This window comes from Fundulus heteroclitus, chromosome 22 (assembly GCF_011125445.2).
Source record: "Fundulus heteroclitus isolate FHET01 chromosome 22, MU-UCD_Fhet_4.1, whole genome shotgun sequence".
Taxonomy (NCBI): Eukaryota; Metazoa; Chordata; class Actinopteri; order Cyprinodontiformes; family Fundulidae; genus Fundulus; species Fundulus heteroclitus.
This window is the reverse complement of record NC_046382.1, coordinates 7,941,839-7,954,348: the sequence shown is the minus strand read 5'-3', so window position 1 is coordinate 7,954,348 and position 12,510 is coordinate 7,941,839. Positions and strand designations below refer to the sequence as shown.

General features: G+C 39.6%; 1 protein-coding gene across 11 annotated transcripts in view; it reads right to left on the bottom strand.

Moving 5' to 3' along the window:
- Positions 1–12,510, bottom strand: part of LOC105915919 (sorbin and SH3 domain-containing protein 1) — a 56,689-nt gene that overhangs the window by 5,443 nt on the left and 38,736 nt on the right. For 9 of the 11 annotated variants that reach the window (XM_036126371.1, XM_021309356.2, XM_036126375.1 and 6 more), the window contains 8 exons: positions 11,599–11,663; positions 11,277–11,447; positions 8,932–8,978; positions 8,730–8,844; positions 7,278–7,403; positions 6,998–7,192; positions 6,302–6,826; positions 2,992–3,087 (listed from right to left, as the gene is read on the bottom strand). In XM_036126371.1, coding sequence (XP_035982264.1) covers positions 2,992–3,087; positions 6,302–6,826; positions 6,998–7,192; positions 7,278–7,403; positions 8,730–8,844; positions 8,932–8,978; positions 11,277–11,447; positions 11,599–11,663 — 1,340 coding nt within the window. The remainder of the gene's footprint in view (positions 1–2,991; positions 3,088–6,301; positions 6,827–6,997; positions 7,193–7,277; positions 7,404–8,729; positions 8,845–8,931; positions 8,979–11,276; positions 11,448–11,598; positions 11,664–12,510) is intronic. The other 2 variants (XM_036126374.1, XM_021309360.2) reach the window with 1 other exon arrangement.

The following is a 12,510-nucleotide window of genomic DNA, read 5'->3' as shown; positions in this document are numbered from 1 at the left end:
CATTTTACTTATTTCTAGTTCCGTTTTTGCAGTGCAGTTATTTTAACCTTCTTCTGCTGAAGACGCTCTTTTGCTGATTCGGACTCACTGTGATGCTGGAAAATTAAGATTTGTCTTCATCTGCAGCTTTCTGGCAGACACGGGGAGATTTCTGGGTCAGGACTGACTGGTTCATGCTTTCATCTGCTTTGAGGAGAACGGCGATTCTGCACTGCAAAAACGGAACTAAAACTAAGTAATATTTTCTTACAATGAGTGTATCTGTTCTTGATTTGAGCAGGTAAATAAGATGATCTGCCAACAGAATAAGATTTTTGCACTTAAAATAGGAACAATTCATCTCCATCATCTTATTTCAAGTGCTTAATGTCTGATTATCTTAATTTAGGGTTCAAAATACTCATTCTATTGGCAGATATTATTATGTAACTGCTCAAATCTAGGACAAAAACACAATTTTAAGAACATTTTACTTATTTTTAGATCAGATTTTACAGTGTACCTGAAGAAAAGACCCAGAGCATGATGCCGCCTCCACCATGTTGACCTGTGTGCTGGAGCGGCTGCCCAGAAGACCCTAACGTTGGTCTTAAGGGCTGATTAAATAAACCTGTTCACTTTAAAATGAAACTTTAATGGAAAACCTTATCTCTTCTCTCAGTTTTGTACCTGATATTATTAACAGAGAATCAGAGCAACCTGAAATAAGATCAGCTTTCCAATTATGACTATGTGTGCTGGAGCCCAGGGGTCTGCAACCTGAGGCTCAACAACGGCTCCCAGGATATATGGCTAAAAAGGATAAAGAACCAACTAAAAGTTTTAAATATACAGTAAATATAATAGCAAATGCAGGTTTTAGCTACATTTGCTATTATGTGTTTAGTCAATAGTTGCATTGACTAAACACTAAATGAACCAGTAATATTTTTTTTAAAACTGAAGCTTTGTTTTTCCATTTTCTGCAAATATCAGCATCCCATCAAAGAAAAGGTATAAATCCTCTTTTATTCAGTTTTTTCATCGTTTTTTTTATTTATTTATCTAAAAACAAAAAAGCATGGCGGTTCCTTTAAAAATTACAACAAACTTCCTAACGGAGATATTCATCAGAAATTATTGCTGTCTTTTTTTTCTAAAGGTAACATAACATTTGTGGCTCTACGCGGGTTTAATTCAGCTGGACTGAAGGCAAAAATGGCTCTTTGGATTGTAAAATGGCTCCAAATGTTTACAGACAGGACGCTGTTGCGTTCCGCGGTACCAGGAAGACACGTGGGACCAAGATCCCTGCAGACATGTGGGACGACAGTGAGAAAAACTGGAGGTTTCTCCAGGAAGGCTGCCGAAGGACAGCGGCACTGGAGGAGCTGCAGGAAGTTCTGATGAGCGCCGTGTTGGTTGTGTTAAGCAGGATTAGTAGGAAGAAGCCTTATCTTGCAAAGACAGCATCCAGAACCTTTTTGGGGAATGGCTCACGGTCTGAATACTGTTGAACTCTAAACTGGACTCTGCATCACACATGCACAGAACTGAACTTTACGGCCATTTAGCATCATTATTTTGCACTGCCAACGTTGCTGAACTTTTATAATACAGTTAAATTTAAAAGTACACAACTAAACATTTACTGCATTTTTGCACTATTATAATTTTGCTCGGCCAACATTGAACTTTTCAAATCAATGCCTTCTTTGCACCATTATCTTTGCACTGTAAACATGATGGAACATTCTTCTGCACACTTTTTAAAAACTGCTTTTTTCCTGCACTGCTACATTCTTATCACTGCTGCACTCTATATTGTAATGTTATTTATTTCTGTTGCAGTCTCATTACATTGTCGTAAGCTTTAAGCAACAAAATTTGGTTTTGTATGCACTCTGTACAAAAAAAACGACAATAAAGTTTGTCTAAGTCTAAAAATGGATGTTTGGTATAAAAACAACCCTGTGCTTCACCCCCATCTCACCACAACGCTCCCAGTGAAACATGGCGATGGCAGCATGATGCTGTGGGCTTAGCCTTCCTCAGACAGAGCTTTCTGTGTCAAATTAGATGAAATCATGAACAGCGCCGGTCAGTTACTAAAGAAGGATTTACTTTTAAGCATAAAAGCGCCCCGAGGCACACGACCAAGTCAACGTCGAGTTCATCGGGGGTCTTTCTTACAACCTGAGATCTGGAGAAATCATTAAAAGTGTTGCTTTAACGATGCTTTAATTATGTTATTACTCTGCCTTCAGGCGAGCGTTACAGGTTGATAAAAGAATAAAAAAACAGTTTTTATTCACAGCCCGTTAGAGCGGTCAGCTGTGATTGTTACAATTCACCCTGATGCTGTTTTATCAGAGTTTTATCTCCCACTGTGAACCTTTTCTGACCCATGCAATATGTGTCTGCTGCTACTGTCATCGTTCTAGGACATTAGAGCAAGATGCTGCTATTATTATTATTATGAAGACTGTCTAAATATATGTAATCAATCTTTATTTTATTTTTTCCCTTTATCTTATCTTACTCATTAGTCTACATATTGTTTGAACATCGAGGAAAAAAAGAAGAGACATCTGGCTTTCATTATCTGTCATATAAGGACAACATAACTATATATTTTTAGGATTTATGTCAAATTAAAGATGGAAAAAGCTTTGTTTATACCTATAAAACAAAGAACTAATTTTAGCCTTGGGTGTGTACACCTTTTGCATGTATCGTTTTATTTAAAAAGCTAGGACACGCTTCGGTGTGCAGCTTCTTCTCATAAAGCTCAGCTGTGAATTAATTAATTAGATTAACTAACGATTATATGAATGATGGTTTATGACTCTTAGGAAGAAAGCGAACGTAGATTTTTCCCTAAGTGTCAAACTTTTATGGAGGAATGTTTTAATGCTGTGTCTCATGTCAAACAGCTATACACCCAACAGGAGTGAGAGATGAAATGAGTTAAATGAACGACGGGATAAGTGTAGTTTTCTACCGTCTTACCGCAAACGAGTTGACGTTGTTGTTCTCCTGGATGTCGTACGGCATCACGGGGCTTCTGGAGATCCGTCCGTGATGGTCGGCCTCGTTTTTCATAAACTGCAACACAAACATCAATGCAGACGTTTTGTTTTGCTTTTTAATAAAATTTTAGTTTATTCAGCTGAAACCTGTCGGGATGCATTACCCTGCATCAACCTGGCAACGGCTTTAGTAACAGAATCACACGCAGGAAACCTGGTCACCCTGGAAAAAGGGGACTCAAAGTAAGGAAGATTTTCTTGAACTGAGTGTATTTGTCTTTGATTTTTACAGGTAAATAAGATTATCTGCCAATGGAATGAGTGTTTTGACTCCTAAAATAAGATAATTTGATATACAGCACTTGAAATAAGATCCTAGAGATGAAAAATCTTATTGTAGTGACAGATTATCTTACACACCTGCTCAAATCAAGGACAAATACACTCACTTCAAGGAAGTTTTAGTTACTTTTAGTTCCCTTTTTGCAGAGAGTGAATAATGTTTTGCATAAACCTCCATCATCCCAGCGCAGCTGAGCTATCGCAGCTTTGCATAGACGAGCCGCGCTGCGCCACAATGCAACGGCAGAATAAAGTCAGCAAAATGAGAAGCAGATCAGTCTTAAAACAACAAGGTTGGTGTCATCAGTGAGGGTTTATGTGAAAGGGCCTCATAATACTGAGACCATACCGCTAAAACAAAAAGCCACGCCGCAAAAAAGGAATTAAAAGTTGGTAAAATCTTCTCGAAATGAGTGTATCTGTCCTACATTCCAGCAGGTAAATGAGATCATCTGCCAATGGAGTGAGTATTTTGACCCATAAAGTAAGATAACTAGATATAATGCACTTGAAATAAGATGATGGAGACGAGTTGTTCCTGTCTTAAGTGCAAAAATCTTATTCCACTGGCAGATCATTTAAACTTTCTGCTCAAATCAAGGTCAAATACACTCATTTAAAGATAATTTTACTTACTTTTAGTTCCCTTCTTGCAATGCAGTCCTGATTATGACACATTTACCAAGAAACCACGAGCAACGCACAGAAACTGGTTAGCCTTTTGTGTTAGCATCAACAAAACCTATTTAAATTGATCTCTACTGGTGCCCTTGTTCTTGTTAGAGTAATATTTACAGCAACTCAGAACCTGAACTACAACATCTCCTCTCCTGGAAACCTTTCACAGCTTTGAAACGTTGGAACACAAACACTGCAAAAAACCACTGAGTGTTAGTAGTGCACACAACAGCATGCAGAGCTGCAGACTGTGAGCAACGTTGCGTCCTCGCTCTACAACCAGACCAGCAGATCTTTAACTCTCTGGAGCCTCAGGTCAAATCCACAGCGACTTGCAACATTATTCACACCCCTTAAGCTTCTCCCCGTTTTGTCACATTCTAATCTCTAAATCCATTGCATTGTGTCTGAGATTTCATGCTGTAAACCAAATGAAAACGGTGCATATGTGGGGAATATTGGATGAAATCACAGTGGTAGGTCTTCTGGGGGTTGTCTCTACTGGGGTTAAATATCTAAAGACAGAACATTTTGCACATTTTCTCTTTGGAAAACAACTACACTGCAAAAAGAGAACTAAAAATAAGTAAGATTTTCTTGAAATTAGTGTATTTGTCCTTGATTTGAGATGGTAATAAGATTATCTGCCAATGGAATGAGTATTTTGACCCCTAAAATAAGATAATTAGACATCCTGCACTTGAAGTAAGATGCTGGAGATGAATTGTTCTTATTTTAAGTGCAAAAATCTTATTCCATTGGCAAATCATCTTATTTACCTGCTCAAATCAAGCAAAAATACTAATTTCAAGAACAATTTTCTTATTTTTTGTTATATTTTGGCAGTGTACATTGCAAAAACGGAAGTAAAATTAAGTAAATTTTTCTTAAAATTAGTGTATTTGTCCATGATTTGAGCAGGTAAAAAATATGATCTGCCTGTGGAATGAGTATTTTTACCCCTAAAATAAGATACTTAGTTATACTGCACTTGAAATAAGATGACTGAGTTGACTTGTTCCTATTTTAAGTGCAAAAATCTTATTCCACTGGCAGATCGTTTAAACTGGCCTGCTTAAATCAAGGACCAATACACTCATTTCAAGAAAACGTGACTTACTTTTAGTTGCATTTTTGCAGTGTAAGGTTCAGTCAGATGGAGTGGAAAGCATAATTTTTAAGTCTGGCCATTGATTCTAAACTGGATTTCTGCCTGGACTTTGACTAGACCATTCTGATACGTGTCTATGCCTCAATGTTAACCATAACTTTGTAGCCCCGGCTGTATGTTTAGGGTTGTTGTCCCGTAGTCCCAGGTTGTCTGCTGAAGAAACCCCCCCACAGCAAGATGCTGCCGCCACTATGCTCTACGGTAAGGTTGGTGCAATCAAGATAATGTGTACACACTGCAAATAGGGAGCTAAAAGTAGGTAAAATCCTCTTGAAATTAGTGTATTTTTCATTGATTTGAGCTGGTAAATCAGACTATTTGCCAATGGAATAAGATTTCTGCACTTAAAATAAGAACAATTTATCTCCATCATCTTATTTCAAATGCAGGATGTCTAATTAGCTTATTTTAGGGTTAGGAGTTCTCATTCCATCGGCAAATAGTCTTATTTAGCTGTTCAAATCAAGGAAAAATATACAAATTTCACAAAAATTTTACTTACTTGTAGTAAGATGATTGAGATGAATTGTTCTTATTTTAGGTGCAAAAATCTTATTCTGTTGGCAAATAGTCTGATTTACTAGCTCAAATCAATGAAAATTACACTAATTTCAAGATGATTTTACCTACTTTTAGTTCCCATTTTGCAGTGTGTGAGATGTTTAAAGCTCGGGATTTTGTTTTCTTTACCTGAAGGCAGTTAATTAATGTGCTGTACCAAACTAAAGGGGGCTCATTATTTCATTTTATCCTGAAATTTAGTGCGATTTACTTGTGTTTTTCAAGCTGTATGCAAACAAAATTTTGTTCTGTACACACTTTGTGCATACAAAATGACAAATAAAGTTGTCTAATTTAAAACGTAACCTTGTATTGTTTTCCTTTCACTTCTCAAATATGCTGTAATATTTGTTGCTCTCGCATGAAAGTGTAACAAAATGTGAAACAGTTTTAGGGGATAACGAACACTTTTGCAAGGCTCTGTAGAAGCTGATCGCACACGTCAGGACAACTCGTCAGAAGAGCTACTCTAGAGGATCAAACGGTGACCAGCAGAACCACTTCCCAGAGTGAACACCACACACCATGCAGGAGATACCTCTGCAGGGCTGTTCTGTCTGCTACCCGGGGCGGCTCGGCCCCCGTCCCCTTCAGCGCTCTCCCCCTCGGTCAGCTCCTTCTCCCCCCTCAGCCAGCCCTCCAGCACCGGCCCGCTGCTGGGGCTCACGCTGCGCGAGAGGTGAGGCGAGGAGGGGGAGAGCAGCAGGAAGTCCTCCCCCTGCGGCGGGGTGAAAGTCAGGAAGGGCGTGGCAGAGCTGGGCCTCGGCGGGTAAGGCGGGGGCAGGGGGGAGGCAGACGGCGACGCCGTGGGGGACACGCAGTACGGGCTGCCGGCGACATTGGGCACGGGGCTGGCAGAGTACGGCGGGGGCAGGTACTCGCCCCAGCGGTAGGACACGGTGGGCAGCGGCGGCAGGGGAGGGGTGGGGGCGGCGGGGGGGCTGCCACCCCCCACCGTCAGGGAGATCCACTCGGAGGAGACGGCGTGGACCTCGGGTGACACGGAGCGACGGGGGGAGCGGGGGAGAGGCAGGGGGGAGGTGGTCAGACGGTTACGATAGAGCTTTTTCAGGGGGGAGGGAAAAAAGGGAGATAAAGGATGAAAGAAATTCACCAAAACAGCAAAGAGTGAAGAAGGAACATGTGGGTTAGGTCCACCTAAAGCTGCCTTTACCCCCCCGTTACCTCATATTTAAGACCTTTAAGGCAGAACCCCCTGTGGCCGGTTCCTCACCTGGGGCGATGCGTTGGTGCTGCGCTGCGGCGAGTGGCTGAGCGGGGGGTCCGGGTAGTCCACCCCGTTCTTGACGCGGGGACGCTTGTGGACCTCCACGTAGGTGACGGGGAAGATGCCCTGCCGGTTGGTGCCGGACACTTTGCCCTCGTACCAGTTCTCGTCGACCCGGCGAATCAGCGTGATCCGCTCGCCCTGCAGACACACCAGGGAGGGTTCAGGACGCCCGGACCAAAGATCCGCTACACAACAAGCATCTGTCCAGAGGAGACTTAGAGACCTTCCTGAAGGACATCTCCACCACCGTGTCTCCTTTGAAGTTAAAGCGGGCGACTGCTTCTCCGTATTCCAGGACCTGCACCGGGGCGCTTTTCTTCGGCTGGGCTTTCTCCGTCGGAGGGAGGAGCTACATGACAACATAAAAGACCTTTTAGAAATGCAACAGGGCTCTAAACACAGCCTAGAATGTATAAAAAAACCTAAACCTAAAGAATATGGCTTAATTGGTTTAAGTACACAGGAGCAGCTCTACAAATTAAAATAACAGAAAAAAAAAAAGATTCCACTCAGTAATTCAATTCAATAACTCATGTCTTATATAGATTCCCTCCATTGATTTATGGAGATTTTCTGTTTATTCATTGCATCCAAACTTAAAATTAAGTTTCTCAGAGCCAAAAAAATACATTTTTAGTTTAGAAATGTCCTATTATGGGCCACACAATCATGGCGCAGACAGTTGAATGGAAGGAAAAAGTGTTGGAGAAAGAGGACAAACGGGAGCCCCTTTTCAAGAGGAACAGAGTTAAAGTTGCTTGAAGTAACTTGAGGAGGAGGAACACTAGAAGCACTGCAAAAAGGGAACTAAAAGTCAGTATAATTTTCTTTAAATTTGTATATTGTCCTTGATTTGAGCAGCTAAATAACACTATTTGCCAGTGGAATGAGTATTTTTATCCCTAAAATAAGATAATTTGCTCTTTTACACTTGAAATAAGATGATGGAGATGAGTTGTTGTTATTTTAAGCGCAAAAATCTTATTCCATTGGCAAATAGTTTTATTTACCTGCTCAAATCAAGAAAACTACAAAAATTTCAAGAAAATTTTACTTATTTTGAGTTTTTGCAATGAGAGGTGAATTTATTCATGGGAAAGGAGCCCTGACCAAGTACTGAGTAAATATACACTGCAAAAACTGAATTAAAAAATAAGTAAAGTTTTCTTGAAATTACTGTATTTGTCCTTGACTTGAGCAGCAAGTTTACATGATCTGCCAATGAAATAAGATTTATGCACTTAAAATAGGTGCAACTCATCTCCATCATCTTATTTCAAGTGTAGTTTACCTAATTATCTTATTTTAGGTGTAAAAATACTAATTCCATTGGCATATCATCTTATTTACCTGCTAAAATTAAGGACAAATACAATAATTTAATTTTTTTTAACTTATTTTTAATTCAGTTTTTGCAGTGTATCGCATCGTACGTGGTCATATTCTTCAGTAGGCCCACATTTCTGTAGTAAAAATCCCCTTTATGTTCCTTTTATGCTATGTTGAAATGTTCTGAGAAACATTTTTTTTTTTATATAGCCAGCAAAATAACCTGAACAATTCTGTGTGCAATGAGTCTATATAATATACAAGCTCCATATTTAAAAATGAATTAACTCCATATACAGTGAGATTGTGAGTTGCTGAGGAGTGAAGTCACGCCGGCTGAACCAACCTCCACGTAACTCCGTGGGAAGATGCCGACTCTTCCATGATGCTCGCCTTCATACCAGTTTTGATCCACTTGTCGGATAATGTACACGATATCGCCCTTCTGAAACGGTAATTCCCTGAAACAGCAGCAAAAATAAATAATAAATAAACGTATTCTTGTAGCAGCAACACAGATTATTATTCAGGGTTTTTCTTCTACCTACTTCAGGGTTTCTGCTCTGAAGTCAAAGCGCGCCATGGCAGGAGTTCTCTGCGTAGGAATGAGAGCAGATTTGGGGAAAACCCTTTTTTTATTTATGCCATATGAACACAAACATCATCAGTTTGTCACTGAAACTCAAAACCTTGTTAAAGTACTTCAACATTTGTTCCCTCAGCATAAACCCGCCTCCCTGGCCTCGAAATAACTAACCAGGGTAAAAAAGAAGCACATTTATTAAATGGGTAAAATGTCATAAAATAATACTAACTGTCTAATACTTTGTTAATATCTGTTAAATCCAACCATTGTGGGGCAGCACTTGCTTTTCTCTAAGATTTCACAATGTTGAGATACTTAAAGTGATGGATCTTTTTACCCGTTCTGACCCAAAGCAGCGTGTTTTCTACGGCATTAGGTTGATGTTGTGTCTACTGAACAGCCCACAGCATCAAACAACCTCCTACACTCCTAACAGAGGAAACGAGAGGCTTTTCCACATATATTCAGTTTTTGTTTAAGTCCCAACCCACCTCAAATGTTTGCTGGTGAAAAGTTCAACCTTATTTCCCATCTCACCCAAGCACACAGCTCTAATTAAAGCCACAGTGGGCCCACGTTTGTGATGGTTTGAAGAAAAAGACGTTTTCCTTGCTTACAGATACCGTCTGATGGTTGTTATAGAGAATTTGAGACCTAAGGATTGCTGCAGTTTATGAGCTTTAATGATTTGTTTTTGTTTTTACCTCCTTGACAAGCTACACTGCAAAAACAGAACTAGAAATAAGTAAAATGTTCTTAAAATCTGTATATTTGTCCTTGATTTGAGCAGGTAAATAAGATGATTTGCCAATGGAATAAGAATTTTGCACTTAAAATAGGAACAATTCATCTCAATCATCTTATTTCAAGTGCAGTATATCTAATTATCTTAATTTAGAGGTCAAAATACTCACTCCATTGACAGATAATCTTATTTACCAGCTCAAATCAAGGATAAATACACAGCTTTTAAGAACATTTTACTTACTTTTAGATCTGTTTTTGCAGTGTAGCTTTAGGTCCTGATCCACCCTTGTTTATTAAGTCTGAGCTGTTTTAAAGCTTTTAACTACAATGCAAAAACTGACTTAAAAATAAGTAAAATGTTTTTAAAATGTGTGTTTTTTGTCTTTGATTTGAGCAGGTAAATTATATTATCTGCCAATGGAATGTGTATTTTGACCCATAAAATAAGATAATTAGACATCCTGCACTCGAAATCAGACGATAGAGATATTCCATTGGCAAATAGTCTTATTTACCTGCTCTAATCAAGGACAAATACACTCATTTTAAGAACATTTTACTTATTTTTAGTTCCGTTTTTGCAGTGTATAGCTCTAACTAGAGATGTGTGTGATTTCTGCTGAGTAGGCATTTCCTGACGTACGAAGATCCTGACCTATTATTGCTTAAATGACATGTTCTCTTGTCTTTACCATTTTGAACAGTGGTTAACAGAAAAGCGCCTCTGTGTCAGGTCATATTTACGCCCCAGGGAAGAAAGGGACGCTTGGATTAAAAATGAAAAGTGATTAGACACTCTGATCAGCTTAAAAAGTCAATTTAACATTTAAAAAATGCTTCAGTTATAATTTCTTCTCCCAGAAATTGTTCAGGTCTAGAAGTTTGTTGGAAAAAAATAAATAAAAATTCTCAAATATTTTTTTCTTTATCCCTTCGACTAAATGAAGTCAAACTAAACGATGAATTTTACTAAATATGTTAATGTGAGATTATCTTTAGTAAAGCAGGTTATTCTAAGGCTTTTTCACATTTTTAGTGAAAATGTGAATTATTTGTACCTCTAAAACACCTCTTTAACATAAATAGTGGTGCAAATATTACATAATTAGTGTTGAACCCGTCATGTTTGGACATTAATTCCTCTTATCGGTCATTTTAGTCTAACCAGAGGGAGTCGTCTGTGTCTGCAGCCTCTCACACCTAAAGCTGCTTCCCCCACACTGCAAAAACGGAACTAAAAATAAGTACATTGTTCTTGAAATTAGTGTTTTTGAACTTTTTTGAGCAAGTAAATAAGATAATCTGCCAATGGAATAAGATTTTTGAACTTAAAATAGGAAGAACTCATCTCCATCAACTTATTTCAAGTGCATTATATCTAGTTATCTTATTTTAGGGGTAAAAATACTCTTTCCATTGGCAGATAATCTTATTTACCTGCTCAGGTCAAGGAGAAATACACTAATTTCCAGAGAATTTTACTTATTTTTAGTTCTGTTTTTGCAGTGCATTCCTGCTCCTGCTGCCAGAGGAGACCAGCCTGACCCCCCCCCGTTGTACCTCGACGCCTGATTTCCTTTTTTCGGCGTTATCCGTGATGTTGAGCAGGTCTCCGAAGCGCTCGTTGGTGATGAACTGGTGGTGCGTCGGCACGATGCCCGTGTGCCTCCTGGCCGCGATGTCGGCCTCTTCCTGCTCCCGCTTCAGCCGCCGCTGCTCCTCCAGGATTTTCTGTCAGGAAAGCAGACAGGAAGGGTTTTTTTTTCCCGCCTCACCCTAAATACGAAGTTCCTCTGACTCTCTGCTGCTGGGACATTTCGTCGTCCTGTCTGGGGCGAAGGTTAATCACTAAAAGAGCAGGCGCCTTTTAGAGATAAATTACCTCTTTGTCCCCATGGCGCTTCCTCAGCACCTCATCCTGGCTTTCCCCGTGCGCTGGCGAGGAGTCTGGCACACAGATAACAAAATGAGTTCACTGCCAACTCTGTGGCAAAACTAACTAAGCCGACAACACTTTTAAACAAAAGGCGGTGATACTGCAGTCACCTCCTCAATTCAAGTCAACTGAATTAAAAGAAATACGATCACAGTCATGCATACATTAAAATGACCACCGAAAACATAAAGAACACTGCAAACAAATAAAAAAATATAAAGCCAGATGTGTCTTTGCATGCATGTAGGGCTGAGAACAATGACCAAATGTGGATAATATAGGATCTACTGTAGATTGGAGTAAAAAAAAAAAAACTAAAGGAAAAACCAACATGACACCATGGGAGTGTTGATGTTGACTGACCAACCAGCATCCATTATTCTATCGAGGTTTCCATGTATTTCTTCAGTTTCTGCCGAGCCTACATAGATGTTTCATTGCGCGCCGTCAAAAGCGGCAAGTTAAACATCTACAGATGTCCAAAACAGGGAATGTCTCATCTGTCTGGGGAGTAAAGACGGATGGCGTGTCCAAAAAACTTCAAAATGGATGGAAGTTAATATAGAAAAATGCATCAGATATGTTTTTAGCGGACATGAAAGGCCTGCAGAGCTTCGCTGAAATGCCTGGTTTCTGTGACGCGGAACAATTAACCAATAAGAAGTCATTCAAAACTGCAATCTTTTAGAGAGAGATCACCCTGTTGAAGCACCTTTCAGTGTTTTTGGTAGGAATTTGTCCTCCTTAAGGATCATAATTTGGTAATATTTGCCCAATCTTCAGTCAGGTAATGAGGGCATCGCCTGGCTCTGGCAGAGCTGCTTCATTCATCTCGTCTTCTTCAGGCGAAGACGTGAT